The sequence below is a fragment of the Oncorhynchus mykiss genome, chromosome 11, assembly GCF_057628025.1.
Source record: "Oncorhynchus mykiss isolate SJ-2025 chromosome 11, ASM5762802v1, whole genome shotgun sequence".
Taxonomy (NCBI): Eukaryota; Metazoa; Chordata; class Actinopteri; order Salmoniformes; family Salmonidae; genus Oncorhynchus; species Oncorhynchus mykiss.
Genome location: NC_143032.1, coordinates 44,472,801 through 44,489,277, shown reverse-complemented (window position 1 = coordinate 44,489,277; position 16,477 = coordinate 44,472,801). Strand labels below are relative to the sequence as shown.

The 16,477-nt window shown below is 44.4% G+C and overlaps 1 protein-coding gene across 1 annotated transcript in view; it reads left to right on the top strand.

Moving 5' to 3' along the window:
- The window catches only part of kiaa0825 (KIAA0825 ortholog), a 169,847-nt gene that overhangs the window by 73,587 nt on the left and 79,783 nt on the right, over window positions 1-16,477 (top strand). The window contains exons 17-19 of the mRNA XM_021620901.3: window positions 3,893-4,052; window positions 5,394-5,552; window positions 7,873-7,967. Coding sequence (XP_021476576.3) covers window positions 3,893-4,052; window positions 5,394-5,552; window positions 7,873-7,967 — 414 coding nt within the window. The remainder of the gene's footprint in view (window positions 1-3,892; window positions 4,053-5,393; window positions 5,553-7,872; window positions 7,968-16,477) is intronic.

Genomic DNA, 16,477 nt, shown 5'->3' with positions numbered 1-16,477 from the left:
ACCTGCTGTGTGTACAAACACGGAGCTGCGGTCAATCCATTTCTCTCTTTATAGTCTTCAGGATGTGTCGAACATAACAACTGTCCATTCAGGACTTATTACAACCAAAGAGATGATCATTAGTCACGCTAGCTTTGATATTGAAACTGCGATATGTCTTCCAACACATCATTCTGTTGAGTGATCCATCTGCCATTTTGTGGGAGGAGATTGGTTGAGGCAGATGATATGAAAGCATGGCCCTGAGAGAGAACCACATGACCTGCAACTGAAGTCAACCCTGCCATAAATTCCTGGTGACCTGCAAGGGAAGTGTTTGGTCCCACGCTATGTTTTGTGTTTACTTATAATTACGATCGGATGACTACTGCTCAAGGTGGCGTGGGAAACACCTTTTCATCAGGCTCAATGTAACACTGTAGAAGGATAAGGGCCTCTATTCAGGTACACACACAGATAGGGACCTAAGGGGGGCCTTTTTTGCCCTCCTATGAGAAAAGTGCCCTTTCAGATTGGTGGCATTTCTTAAAGGGGCGTTCTGCAATTCAAAGGACAGCAAAACCGACACCCCACCACTGTTTTGCTAAACAGATGAGGGATGGGTTGGAGATATGTTGCCACTCTCAAATTCTCAGACAGAGCTATGGATGCCAAGGCTGATCATCCATGGGATCAAAATGACAGTTTTAACCGACGAAATGACGTTGCCACAAGCAGCACCGCTTATATTGTGCTGCTGCCATGTTGTGTTGCTTCCGTGTTGTGTTGCTTCCGTGTTGTTGTCATGTTGTGTTGCTACCACGCCCTGTTGTCGTGTGTTGCTTCCATGCTATGTTGTTGTCTTAGGTCTCACTTTATGTTGTGTTGTGTTGTCTCTCTTGTCGTGATGTGTGTTCTGTCCTGTATTTATATATATTTTTTAATCCTAGCCCCCGTCCCCGCAGGAGGCCTTTTGGTAGGCCGTCATTGTAAATAAGAATTTGTTCTTAACCCTCCTGTTGTGTTCGTTTCATGTTAATTCATTCTGTGTTCTCGGGCCAAAATGACCACCCCATTATAGCTGATTATAGATCCATATATATATATATATATATATATATATATATATATATAATATTATCACCTAATGTTGTGTTAGACCTTTTTATCAACTTCAGTTCTTGTGAACATTACACGTGAACATTACACAACTTGTATGTGCTATTTATGGCCTGCAGGCCTCATTGACCTGAGCTCATACAACTCGTTTTTGAGTTTAAAAAAAAGCCTATAACAAATACTCAGATGAAACATATTGTACTATTTATCACAGACTACTTTGTGTCTAAGTTTAACAAGGACTCACCAGAGTCATGATCAAAGATATGATCAAGAGCCTCACATACAGTATATCGTTTGGTCATTGTGCTGCCACAGAATGAATTGTGAGCAAGGCCTCAAAAAAGCTGTACATACCAGAGCTGCGAGAACAGTTCTATAGAGTATTGAAACAATGTTGCAATTGTTTGTGAGAATGCCAACAGGTGTGGTATCTGTGGGGGAAAGATTATATTGGGGAAAGGTTCCTGTGGGGGTTGCCATGGAAGCCAAGAAGGGGAGTGAGGTGTGTGTGCTCAAACACACATGCATGTGGGGGTCTGGGAGAGGAAGTGTGTCCATGTGATGAATGGGCATGTGCCTGAACTCAATTTTCTACACTAATTGTAGTCTCACCCATTCATTTCTAATGACCGGTCATTTTTGACTGGGAACATCACAGGTGTTGAAAATCATCAACATGTATTTTGTGTGTTCAGATGCCCTGTGTGGACCAAGTCTTGGAACTGTAAAACAATCAGATTTAAAATTAACTACATTTTTTCAGAGAGAAAACTTGTAAATCGGTCCAATTCGACCAGAACACAGCAGGATGGTTAACTGATTTGCCTAGTTAAATAAAGGTTCAATAAAATACAAAAGTGTTTCAGTCTGATTCATGGTGTATTCAGCCAAATTGCATTCATGTATTTGTGACAGAATGATTTAATGAGTAGTATGCTATTCAGAAATGTTCTTTAATTCAGTGTGTGTACCCTGGTGGATTGCGTCAACGGTTGCAGCCGTTATTCATGGGAACCTGTATGAACAAGATCAATGTATTCTGAGACACGATATTTATCGTAACTGATGGACATCCTACAGTCTGAATGGAAAACAAAATAAGGCAATGGGAAATTGGGTTTGAGTTTGGCTCATACTGTCTGCCCTTTGAACCCGAGCTTGGTGACTTATTCCCAGAACCTGCACCTCTGACCACTCAAGACCAACGAGAAACGCAGAAAAGTCTGGACACATTTATCCTCGTTAAAAATGATTTAGCTGTCCGGGTAACGGAACCACACAAACACAGCGGCTCGCAGAAAGAAAGAGAGAGAGAGAGAAAGACGGAGAACAGATTAGCTCAAGTGTTCCAGGAAATGGCCGGCTCCTAGTGACAGGAACAAGGGGTGGTGGAAGTCAGAAAAAAACGGAGAAGAGGGGGTAAATGGGAGGGGAAAAAGCGAAAGAGTGATTATGTATCACCTGTCGGAGCCATTCTCTGAGATCATTACTATTCATTAAAATAACCTTCACTGGGAAGTGAAGCCTGGGTTGTAAACAATCAGTGTACAGTGGCATCAGCGGGAGGGAATGGGGGCTCGCCAGTCTAAAAACAACCCCCCACCGCCCCAACCTATCCTCTCACACACTCTACCACCCCCCCCCCCCCCCCCCCCCCCCCCTCCAACTTGTCTTTGTAAAGTAATTTGTAGAGGAGAAGATTATTGTTCTCCATCATGGTGACCCTGACTGGACTGACGGGATGAATACACAGATGAAGATGAATGCAGTTATTCCTTGGCGGAGGTCTGCCTCTTTCAGGGCACATTGGCCCTAATGACATGATTGATAGGCTGTCCCAAATCCAGAGAGGCCCTCATTAATCACCCCGCTGACTGAATCCAATCATCTGCTTCACCTGCACAGTGATGGACAGGAAAGGATACAGCGCAGGTGCTGACACGGACCCGCTACCGGGAGAAGGAAGGACCTCGCCCACCTCTCTCAATGTCACATCCGCCAAAAGCTGCCTGACAGGCGACAATGTTTCTGCCACCTTATAATTACAAAAAGAAGAGCGGGAGAGAATGTGAAAGGGGAAAAAAACAATGACAGGAAGTCCGTCCGGACGGAGGAGAGCGTTTGACGGACGGCGAGCGTCGTGGCAATGGCGAGGAACATAGGAAGGGCAGGGAAATGACTCGGGCCACTGCTAGGGTAAGGTGCTTGTGTGTGTGTGTGTGTGTGTGTGTGTGTGTGTGTGTGTGTGTGTGTGGATATTGCGCACGCATGCACACAAGCACACGCGCACAGTGAAATAATTTATATCCTAATCACAGATCTATCAATTCCAGGCCTTTCTGTTTTGAAACACCTCTGCCTGGAGACTCTGATAGAACAGAACACACTGTATCTATACTTTACGTTCACTTTCCATACACACCTCAATGCTGCAGAACGAGATCCACACAAACGGTTTTAGAAAAAAGGCCTGTAATTGAAACATTCAATGAAAAGTGGGAACAATAGTGCTGCAAGGAAATAAAAGCCCAAACCTTGAACCCTCCTACATGTTTTTAAAGTGTAAAGCTTCCATATACATTCAAGTGCGGTCACAACAGAATAAAGCGTGGCCATGTATTTGGAGCTCTTTGGCTAAATCCCTCAAAGAAATGGAATGTTCAGGTAGCAGATATTCATGGTAACTGTGGCTTTTTGTTTTCCCCTGCCTCCTTCTTTCTCTCTTTGTATCTCATCTCTCACTCTTTCATCCCCCCCCCTCTCTTTATCTCTGTCTCTCTCCCTCTCTCAGTGCGTTTGAGTGGGGCGAGAGTGGTGTTCCACAGGAGGGGGGCGGCAGTGTGGCTGAGGCGACTGAGCAGAAAATAGGGCTGATACTCCTGGAGATTTGCCACAAACCAGGTGGCTCCGAGTACCTGAGGCAAATCTATCATATCATCCAAGTCAATGAGGTAAGGAAGGACTCCCTCTCCCCCGCAATTTGGTGGCCGCTGGCCTGGGGCTGGCGTCTGCTCTGGGGGGGGAAGGGGTAGGGGGAGCAGGTGAAAGTGTGGGGGGGTTACCGCTGGATCCGCCTACTGCCTGGCTGAGACCAGGAAGACCCAACTCTGACACCATCACACGGTAGTATCCACTGACCTCCCTGTAACTTACTGTATGTGTAGTACAGGTGAGTGATGGGGCTGGAGAGATGGAGAGAGGGAGGAAGGAAAGGGGTGGGAGGAGGACAGAAGTCTAAAGATCCTCAAATATCTTCTTGGTTATTGTCCTTTTTCTTATGGTGGCTGTACGCAAATATAATGTAATTTGTCAATATTGTAACTCATAGCACCAAGTCCACTTATACCACAATTAAAATCTCTTCAACTCATCCTTCTTCCACGACTCTCAGCCTCAGTGAGTGGTAGAGGGATGTTGTTTTGCAGCCAGGAGATGGCGAGGCCCAAACATGTTCCAAAGTACCCCCTACTAGTAGCCTCCTCTACCCAGACAAGGTCAAGGCAAGGATGGCCAGGTCAGGCTGGACGGCTGGACGGCTGGGGGGGGGGGGGGGGGGGGGGGTGGGTGACAGGCTGACTGATGTGTGTGTAGTGGATCCACACTGGTGTGCCTCTGTTCACACCCCACTCCCCCCACCACCACCACCGCACCAAGCCTGTTCCTCCACCTGCACTTCTGCAAAACCATACCAAAGGTTACACTGTAGAAATGAGGGTAGAAAGTAAGCTCCTACCATGAAATAGTTATCTCTGTGTCTGGATGTCTATACATATCCTCATCCTCTGCCATTGTCCTGTATCTCTGTTTCTATTTCTAATGAGGTCTGATTCATTTCTAGAGAGAGAGAGAGAGAGAGAGAGAGAGAGAGAGAGAGAGAGAGAGAGACGGAGAGAGAGAGACGGGGAGAGAGAGAGAGAGAGAGAGAGAGAGAGAGAGAGAGAGAGAGAGAGGGAGAGACAGACAGACCATTCCAATGTCCATTACTGGATCTCTGGAACTATATCTGAAACTGATTAGTTTCTACTTCTGTTGGGCCAATCAAACAGGGAATAGGTGGAAGGAGAGCATCCCAGTGTCCATTATGTCTGGGTCTGTACTTTTTTAAAATCAGAGATGTACTAATTAAAACGGCAAAGATATAATAGGAATTGTGCTAAATGACCTTCCAGATAATTGTCTTTGAGGACAGCTGTACTTGCCCCTGTGTTCTTGAAAAAGTGTGAAATGCAAACTCTCTGACCCCTCTCTCTCTCTCCCTCCCTCCAATCCTTCTGTTCTGTGTGTTTCTCCAGCCACTGTTGAGGTCCAAGCTGTGTGTGTCCAGTGACCCCCCAATTGACTCTCCTCAGACAGTAACCTTTGACCTGGGAACAGACAGCCCTGGTCACCCCTCACCCCGGTTCAACCCCCTCCACCAGTTTGACCACATCGGCAGCAACAAGTTAGACCAGGTTGGTCCTCTGTCCATTCTTCTTATTTTTTTGATACCATTGTTTCAATTGAAAGCTATAGTTAAGCAATATACCACGGCTAAGGGCTGTTCTTAATCACAACGCAACACGGAGGGCCTGGATAAAGCCCTTAGCTGTGGTATATTGGCCATATACCACAAACACCTGAGGTGCCTTGTTGCCATTATAAACTGGTTACAAACATAATTAGAACAGTAAAAATAAATGTTTTGTCATACCCGTGGTATACCATGGCTTTCAGCCAATCAGCATTCAGGGCTGGAACCACCCAGTTTATAATTGTCTTTCTCACACAACGCAAGATTTTTGATAAACTCAAATGTCACATCTAAGAACTTGAAAGTATTCTGTAAATCTTGAATTCAGTATTTTTTTCTGAATGTGTGTGTGCATGTAAAAGTAACTGCCAAAATAATGGAAACACAATGAGGGATACAAACTATATTGAAAGCAGTTGCTTCTACACAGGTGTGGTTCCTCTGTTAAGTCAGAATGACTGCTTATTAGCTTGATGGGGGGGTCCAGCGAGACCCAGCGGTTCTATTGTTAAGCAATTAACATCCCATCATGCTTAGGATCATTTACAAAAGTGCTGGGCAGGCCATTATTTTGGCAAATCATGGCTATGGCCCCATTGGATGGAAATGCCCCTATCCACAGGTCACGAGTGGTCATTGAATGGTCATGAAAGCGATGTAAACCATATGCCATGGCCATCTCAGTAACCAGATCTCGACCCAACTGAACACTGATGGTAGATTCTGGAGCAGTGCCTGAGACAGCGTTTTCCACCACCATCAACAAAACCGCCAAATTATGGCATTTTCTGTGGAAGAATGGTGTCACATCCCTCCAGTAGAGTTCCAGACACTTGTAGAATCTATGCCAAGGAGCATTGAAGCTGTTCTGGCTCTTGGTGGCCCATCGCTCTATTAAGACTCTTTATGCTGCTGATCCATTATTTTAGCAGTTACCTGTATGTGTCTTTAAAGTTGGGTCAAGGCCACTAAAGTTGTGTTGGAATGGGGAGTACTGGGCACAGTGACCACCTCAGAAGCTTTTTGGAGATTTCACTATTCTCCATAGGTCTTTCTCTCTCTCCTCTCTCTCTCTCTCTCTCTTTCTCTCTCTCTCTCTCTCTCTCTCTCTCTCTCTCTCAGAGCAGCATTTATGTCTGTGAAGGAGTCCAAAGAAACATTAAACGTGAACGAGAAGAGGCATTTTTACCGTTTATTTTTAAAGCGACTTTTAATGACCAGCTCTTCAAGGCTTTGAGCAGAAGCCCCATTACCCCAAACGGTCTCCCCGAGGCTTTGCATCAACGTCAAGTTAAAATGTCTGATATTGTAGGAGCTACAGGTAGTCTGGTTCAATGTGAGATAACTTCTCTGTCATGGGACACACCAGCGATATCATACATAACAATCAACAAAGTCCCATATTTTCCAGATACATTTTTCTCTTTGTACCTCTTTGGGATGCGTTGATGCTGTTGTGATTCCTTCTAAAAGACCTGCGTTTCTGCTATTGTTCTTCAGAGCAGACACACTATAATCCTCTGGCTTTCTGTTTCTCTCGTTATCAGAGGAGGCTGCATAGCTTTGCATAGAAACACCCTATTAAGAGAATGATTAAAATGCCTTCTCCGCTTTAGGTGCCTGTGTTGTTTGTCAAATCAAATGCAGGGAGGAGAGAAAAAAGCCAGATCCATCAATCACCTCTGAGGGAGAAGAGGGGGGGGTGGAGGGAAGGGAAGGGTGCAGTAGTCACGTTCTCCTCCTTTTGTCAATTAAACTCAGCCTGGAGTTAAGAGTGACATTTTGGCAATCAAAGCAATCGGAATTTAATTTGCCTTTCCGACAAAGTGCTGTTCTTCCCTGCTCACAAAGGCGGGGGAGAGAGAAAGAGAAAGAGAGACAGAGACAGAGAAAAAGAGAACGAGAGAGAGAGAGCGAGAGAGAGAGAGAGGGGGAGGAAGTGAGAAAGAGAGTGAAAGAGAAAGGGGGGGCTGGGCGGTGTGCCATGGAGAAAACAGTTCGAAGAGTAACGACTCCCCTCCCAAAATGTATTTATCTTTTTATAAATGATGGCTACATCCCCCCAAATGGATTTATAAATTAATTGCTGTCTTATTGGAATAAAAACCTTCTTGTGCGGACATGATTGATATGGCGTGTCTTCGTCCTCGTTCAGGACCCCCCCTCCTCCTTAGTTAGTCCACCCCAGCTGGAGCTGTAATTTACTGATCATATTAACTCAGATTAATAACTAACAATAGTGTCTCCTCATATATCAACAGGCAGCCGTGGGAGACTGGGCCTGGGACTGGGCCACACTGCTGCCAACTTACCAGGGGATGAGTCAGGTGACCTTGAGAGCACTCCTGGTCAACAGGTAATGGCTCCTCCCTTTTTTGAGCTGATGAAGAGATACTTTGCGGCACATAAACATACAATACCTAGGCGGTTGAGTTTCCTCTTTTATGAATGTATTTCCCCGGATCTCCCCCTTCACCAAAAAAACGTCAGACCAGACAGCCAAGTCATCAGGGACACTTTTTGTGGATGGCGACTTTGCACTCTTACTTTTTTTCAAAAGACCGGGGCCCCTGTGAGTTTCATGGAAGGAAAGGAGAGACAGAAAACAGTCAAAGAGTATGCATTTCTTAGAAAATAACAAGACAAAAGTGTTCACCTACTGTTACAAGCTTTGCGACGAGTGTAAGTGGAATGTAGAGTGGTGTGAGTGGAATGTAGAGTGGTGTGAGTGGAATGTAGAGTGGTGTGAGTGGAATGTAGAGTGGTGTGAGTGGAATGTAGAGTGGTGTGAGTGGAATGTAGAGTGGTGTGAGTGGAATGTAGAGTGGTGTGAGTGGAATGTAGAGGGGTGTGAGTGGAATGTAGAGGGGTGTGAGTGGAATGTAGAGTGGTGTGAGTGGAATGTAGAGTGGTGTGAGTGGAATGTAGAGTGGTGTGAGTGGAATGTAGAGTGGTGTGAGTGGAATGTAGAGTGGTGTGAGTGGAATGTAGAGTGGTGTGAGTGGAATGTAGAGTGGTGTGAGTGGAATGTAGAGGGGTGTGAGTGGAATGTAGAGGGGTGTGAGTGGAATGTAGAGTGGTGTGAGTGGAATGTAGAGTGGTGTGAGTGGAATGTAGAGTGGTGTGAGTGGAATGTAGAGGGGTGTGAGTGGAATGTAGAGGGGTGTGAGTGGAATGTAGAGTGGTGTGAGTGGAATGTAGAGTGGTGTGAGTGGAATGTAGAGTTGTGTGAGTGGAATGTAGAGGGGTGTGAGTGGAATGTAGAGGGGTGTGAGTGGAATGTAGAGTGGTGTGAGTAGAATGTAGAGTGGTGTGAGATAGGGTGCAAGCCCAGGAAGAACTCCTGGCCATCTGCTCTATCCTATTATCTGGGTGAGTGTACTGAGATGTGTGTGTATATACGATGAGCTTGTAGTGTGCCATGATGCAGATGTTGGATCTTAATTTGATCACCCTGTTGCTGGAGAATGCAGGAAATGCAATGCAGGAAATGTAAAACTTATAGTGTTAAAAAGGCTTCTGAAGTTTGTTATTTCCACCTTGAAATGTCATACTTGATTTTCCCCTACAAAAAATGTCCATGAATTATAATCAAAATAATAATCCACATTTCCTGTTGCTGCAGGATTGTTTTCCTGCTGTAGCAAACTGGCTCAAATTAAGATCCTACATCTGTAAAGGTGTATTCCGTCACAAGGCCTTGAAGAGGTTAATATCAACTGGGGAGAGGGGGCTAATTTAGATCCTCTTGTCACCTGATTGAAGCGGTGCTCAACTTTTCCAACTTTCTCTCCCTTCCCCTCCTCCCTCCTTCCCTGCTTTGAACAGGGGCATAAATATTTATGCAGGTAGGTGACACATATTAGGCAGCAATACTTCAGCCCACACTCAGACCTCAATTCACAGCTGTCACCCTGAGAGCTATCAGGCTGCCGTAAGGCTAGTGCACCTTGTCTTGCTGGCCACATGAAATCCATTTTAAATCAACCTCATTGTTACACGCACCTTCTAACAAAGGGCAAGCTCTGCGTCTCTGCCAAGGACACTGTTCTAACAAGGGTGAAGTGCAACGCGCCCGTGTCCCTGGGCTCAGCCCCCTACTCCTCTCAGCCCCCCACCGCCACCACCACTTTGTTGCACATGTGTTCAAAACAGATACTGTCAGGCCTCGTCTGAGCCAAATTACTGCAAGGATTATTCATGAATGGCCCTGAATGGGGATGGCAGAACTGTATGAGGAGAGAGAGGGAGGGTGAGAGAAGGTAAGGAAGAGAGGAAGAGAGAGAGAGAAAGGGAGAGAGAGAGAGAGAGAGTGAGGGGGAGAAAGAGAGGGAGAGCGAAACAGAGATAATAGAGATAATTCTGGCATGGAAGAGAGGGACGAGGGGAAAGAGAGAGGACAAAGAGAGAGCGAAAGGGAGAGCAGTCGAGGATGGCAGAGAAGGCGAGTAGGGGGGTGTACATATAGAATATTATATCATTTGTAATTCATCCTAATCTTGCAGTAAAAGCGTCCACGATTGTCTAGTTTGCCTCATTAGTCTGCTCTTTGTTGAGAGAGGAGCAGGTTTACAGGGGATTACCAACTGGCTTTGGATTTGACTGAGACGCTCAGAGAAGAAGAAGTTTGCGGGATAGCTCTAAGCTGTCAAAGTTTTCCCCGGACCCTCTCTCCTTCTTCTGTGGTGCCTCTGGGAGGGCATGGAGAACCCCTCAAAGCATAGGAGGACAGACTTGGTTGAAAAACATGATGATGAGGAGCCGATGGAGGAAGTAGATGATATCGTAGTGAGAATGATGACGATGATGAGGATGACACTCATTTATATCACATTGAGTAAAGCAATAACAACTAGGCCAGTTCATACACAACTTTCGTTACACTTGTCCTCTCCACTAACTCATCTTCCTTATTGCCACTGAGAAGATTTGATAAGATTTAGCCAGTCTCCTTGTCTGTGAGTCCACAGCCCAGCCTGGCTCGTTCACCCAGGGTATATTGTATTGTGATGATAGTTTGAGTGTCTGGACTTTAGATCACATTATAATGGAGGGGCTAGGAGTTAAGGGATAAATCCACCCGAAAGCACTCATTCCTTGACATTTTTGTCATTGTAATAAGGTTGGTAGCAACATGTGTAAATCGTTGAGGGAATTGTTGCAGCTCAAGTCGACTACGAAACCCACAATGCAATGCTCTCTCTATGGGCTGGGTGGCTAGCTCGTTAGAAGACAATCTTCCACGTTATGACATCGGCCAGTATTGAAATCTGACATGTATGATAGACATATACCTATTAAAACCCCGGTGTAGTTCTGAACGGATTTCTGCCTGCTTGAACGGCAGTAGCTCAGATACACACACAGACAACATGAATTGACCCAGGGATTCGATAGAACATCACTCAGAGATCTTTACATTAAGAAGCCAGTCTGTTACAGGAGCCTTGTTAAATCAGTTTTGGGATGGCTTCATTTACGGGACAGGACAGCACACACACACACACACCTTGACACTGTCGTTGAGGCCGACAGGAGCGGAGAGGATTTATACAGGTGTGGCTGTCCTTCTTTGTCACCTGTCACTTTGGCGCTTCTGTGGCCGGCATGTCATCCATCATCTTCAGGTTGAGCTTTTCAACAGAACCAGCCTGATTAATCCTCTCTAGCCCTCCAGGCCTGCTACCTGACAACTAAGACAGAGCCTCCCAAAATCATCCCCCAGAACTACATGTCAGCTCACATTTTATATTTGGCATTTTGGTCATTTAGCAGAAGCTCTTCTTCAGAGCATGTTTCCTCCCAAAAAATTCAAGCGCATGTGAAACAATGTACAGTGAGAATATCGATGCATTGTATAGAGTCATACCGTACATATGAGCTGAAAAGTTCTGAATTTCTTCTGCATTGTCACTGGTACTACCGCCTCTGGTACAATAGTAGTGCAGTGCTTTGTGGGAAATGCCAGTCCAAGCCACCACACGGATGAGTAGATTTTTAAATCACTGCGATAGACACAGTGCTTTCAGGAAGTAGACAAATACCATCTGTTCCAAACCGCCACCATATGGTGGGCTTTTTCCCTGGGAATAAAGTAAAAACAAATATGTCAGAATGTTCATCTTTCTTTCTCCACGGATGCTGATCAAGCTGAGGAGAGGCTCTCTGGTTCTCAACATGCCTGAATGAATGGTCTCGGCTGGGGAGGGAGGGAGGGGTGAAGGGGGAGGAGAGGACTGTTGTTTATTCGTCTTAAAGGTGATGCTTGTTTGTCTCTGTGGAGTTTTAAATTGATCTCAGCGTTTCCCAAGCGTTTTTTTCCTCAGGGCCCTCTTTGAAAAATGTCACCATTTTGTTGTTTTGAAGCTCAGTTTCTGCAATTCAACGTAGTTTAACAAGACCTCTTTTGATAGGCTATTTAATTATACTAATGGATCAGGAAAATAAAGTCTAGACCTGATTTCCCAAAATGTTATTCCTCTACCAAATAAGTTTTTTTGTGATCATTTATATGAACCCTCAAATTAAATATACAGTTGAAGTCAGAACTTTAAATACACTTAGGTTGGAGTCATTAAAACGCTCCACTAATTTCTTGTTGACAAACTATAATTTCGGCAAGTCTACTTTGTGCACGACACAAGTCATTTTTCCAACAATTGTTTAGAGACAAATTATTTCACTTATAATTTACTGTACAATTCCAGTGGTTCAGGAGTTTACATACACTAAGTTGATTGTGCCTTTAAACAGCTTGGAAAATTCCAGAAAATGATGTCATAAAAGCTTCTGATAGGCTAATTGACATCACTTGAGTCACTTGGAGGTGTACCTATGGATGTATTTCAATTACTACCTTCTAACTCAGTGCCTCTTTGCTTGACATCATGGGCAAATCAAAATAAATCAGTGAAGACCTCAGAAAAAAATATAGACCTCCACATGTCTGATTCATCCTTGGGAGCAATTGGGAGCAACTTATTGTGGGATGTTTTTGGATGGCTCCCCGAAACGTTTGACCCAAGTTAAACAATTTAGATTTAAAGGCAATTCTACCAAATACTAATTGAGTGTATGTAAACTTCTGATCCACTGGGAATGTGATGAAAGAAATAAAAGCTGAAATAAATCATTATCTCTACTATTATTGACATTTCACATTCTTAAAATAAAGTGGTGATCCTAACTGACCTGAAACAGGGAATTTTTACTAGGATTAAGTGTCAGGAATTGTGAAAAACTGAGTTTAAATGTATTTGGCTAAGGTGTATGTAAACTTCCGACTTCATCTGTACATATTCTCTTTTGCAGAAAGTGAACAGATCAATTGACAGCGTCAGAGTCACACAATTTATTTTTTCACGCAATTTCTTTGACTCTTCGACTTTAAAAGGTTGTAGCTCAGATTCTGAATGTCATAAAGGCAAAGCGAAGATATTCCCACGTGTGTCAGAGTTGTGTCTTCCTCTGGCATTTGACCACTTATTTCTAACCTAAAGCAACACAGATTTGTGCATAATTTGAGATTGGTTATAAACAATCACAATTCATTATTTTACCCCTCAAATCAGGGAAGGAAGCCCCCTAGGTTGGGGACATATGTGACTCGACCAGGATTGGTTAGTAACTGATGACATGCAATCAGCTACATGTAATCTGTTTACAAAAAAACTGTCCTACCTTGCCAGCAAATACATATTTAATCAGATTACAGATACTTTTAAAAAAGTATATGATTACTTATTGGATTACTTTTGAATTCGGAAAGGATGTTGCCTTGATAACTTTCTGACATTCAATTCGGGATAGATAAAAGGCGCAAGTGTGTTTGTTCCACCTGAACGAGTCTGACCCCAAATCAGAGACCACTATGACGACACACCAAATGCATTTGATGGACCCTTTCTTCTTCTTTGAATTCCTCTTAAGGGGAAAGTCATCCAAAAAGGATGTTACCGATGACAATTTTGGACAGGTAACTCGTAACTGTAATGGATTACATTTGAAAAGTAGCCTACTCACCTCTGGACTCGATGAACTCCGACATCACAGGCAGAACAGAGCTATCAAGGTTAGGGAGAGTGACGTTTCTACGGTACGGAAGAAACAGCCCGTTTCTGAAGCCGTCGGCCGTCCTCCATCTTGTGAGCTAGGAAATTCAAAAAGACTGTCACTTTTGAAAGTCAGTAGCATGTGATGTGTCATTGAGCAAGGACTCCCTTTTTCTCCTCTGTTCCCTCGTGGTGGTGTCCCTCTGACTGACTGACAGGTTGGGACAGAGAAGTGCTCCTGTTGCTGGAATATATATTTTGTCTCGTCGGTTCTACACACTTGTTTTGTTGTACTTCTCCGTTTGGACAGCACTGACATATTACGGTTTTCGTGAGCTGTCATTTGTGGCCTCATTTATAATCATTGCATACCAAATATACCAACAACAACAAAGTGCGTGTGCCAGTTTTCACAATTTGGCATTTATAAAAACTCAACTTGACATAAGAATGTGCTGAGCTCCCGCAAAATTCTGACCATGTGTACGCCCAGTTTCTAGTGGTTGAAGTATTGCATTGCAAGCAGGCAAGTAGCCTAGTATTTTGTGGAGATGGGGGATATGATGACATGCTTATTCACAATAAAAAAAACACAGGTAAATAAAATGCAATCCTTTGCCATTAGTGAGAATATTTTTTTTGGGGGGGGTTGCATCTTTGCATTCTAAAAAAATATTAGAAAGAAGCACCGAATGTATTTCCAATTTTATTTCCACGATCATTACAGAATGAATTGTTCACCTTGTGATGGTTTCATACTCACGAAGAAGCTTATAGGCCTACAACGTCCCATTTCTCAGTTAATTGGACCCACTTTACAATAGTAAATAGATCAACTAGACTCTATTTCAAGTATATTTCTCTATGCGGTCCGATCCGGAGCGCAGTTTAACGTAGAACAGACGGTTCACCTTTTCATTTCTGTTTTTTTTTATAGGCCAAATAGCCTACGTCTGAAATTCAAAGGTTGAAATATCTCAAGTAAACAATATTTAATTTATAAACATAATATATCATACGGAAACGGGCCACTAGGGGGCAACAGTGAGCGATGTTACCGTCAAGTAGGTTTCGGTTTTCTGGATAGGGATGATGGATGGGCGTAAGCATCTGCCTCTGGTGCCCAAGGTTGCATGTTTGAATCCAACGATAGAAAAATATTTTTGAGAATCTTGTTTTAAGCCTATCCAAAACCTTAACCCTTTCCGTAACCATTCCTAACCATTCCATACCTAACCTTAAAAAATGTGGAGTTAATGCCTAAAGTTAGCCTTAAACACTTTTGGAACAACTTCAAGATTTGATGTTTGGGACAACTTCGAAATTTGACGTTTGAGAAACATGGATGAATGTCTAATTCTGTCTTGAGACTGTGAGAGCTTGTTGGAATGATGCATATTTTTCAGGCGGAGTTTTAGTTCTCGTTTACGCACGCACAGTTTCAGGACTGGTCTGATTTACAACGGGAAACATACGTATGTATGGCATGCACCAAGTTTATGAATCTCAATATTTTGGGGCATGTGCAGTCTTTTCAGAAATGGCGCAGACAGATATTTAGTTTTAAACGTACACAACGGTTATAAATTACACCCCTGGTCCAGTTTTGTGTGTAGTGTGTGTGCGTGCATGTGTTCGTGCATGTGTGTGTGTGTGTGTGTGCATGCATACGTGTGTGAGTGAGTGTCTGTGTAGTGGTCTGTGTGTATGCTCGCGCGCACACGTGTGTGCGTGTGTGATATCTGGTGGTTTGCTCCGAAGGCGAATAAATCAGTGATGCCTGGGATAAGGCCGTGGCCCTTCCTCACACGGCACAGACAGGTTGAGAGGCTCATTAATCAAGCGCCGAGTCACAGATGTGATGGCTTCCACACAAACCGCCAGCAGACTGTGAAAGTCACATCCAACTGAGTCAACTGTCAGGTAGGCAGGCAGAGCCGAACTTCTCCCCTCTCCTGGTCTTTCTCTCTCTCTCTCTCTCTCTCTCTCTCACACTCTTCCTTTTTCTCTCTCTTATTGTCTGCTTTACTTTCTATCTTGTCTTTCCATTCTCACCTCCAGTGTGATGCCCCAGTGTGGTCCATCTGAAACAATAGTCTTGTCTTTCTAACAATGTGTTATATAGGGTAAATCGGTTCTGAAAATGGAGTCACTGCAGTAGAATAGTCTATGTTGGCTACAGTGAGGTGACAGTGGCCTATATGTTGTTTGCTCCTCTAACGATTTCTGTACACCGATAGCTCCAGCAGCAGTGCTAAGAGAAACCCCTCTCCAGGCTCAAATGGCCCGTGAGACTCATTTCCTCTCTGATCAAACAACGAGAAAAACAGCCATGTTGCTGTTTGCCACGGCTCCTTCTACCATCAGATGCCGCCACGGTGAGCACCAGTCTCGACTCGTCACTGCGCCGCCTGAGATCCCCTTAATCTGCTTTAAAGTCCTCCCAGCCGGGAGTGTGAGTGACAAAGCCACCCGTGCCTGATTAAAAAAGCGGTCCCTGGATGCGACAGATCTAATGACAGGCCGGGTGGCGAGCAGCGGCTGGCGTGCGTGAAGGGAGGGAGGCGTGCATGCCGTGGCTCTGGATTGGGGAGGCGTACCCCCTGCGCGTGTCTCATTACCCCCTCCAACCTTCGTCCGCCAAGTGCCAAGCACTCCGCCATTTGCATGGTGGCCAGGAAAATAATTATCAGAGGGATTCGTTTCTGTCACCATTAATCTGTGACTTAGTGATGGGCTGGGACCAGGACTTGGAGGTGGAGGCTCACTCACTCACACTAGTTATCTGTTACTCAAACATTTGGGGATACATTTC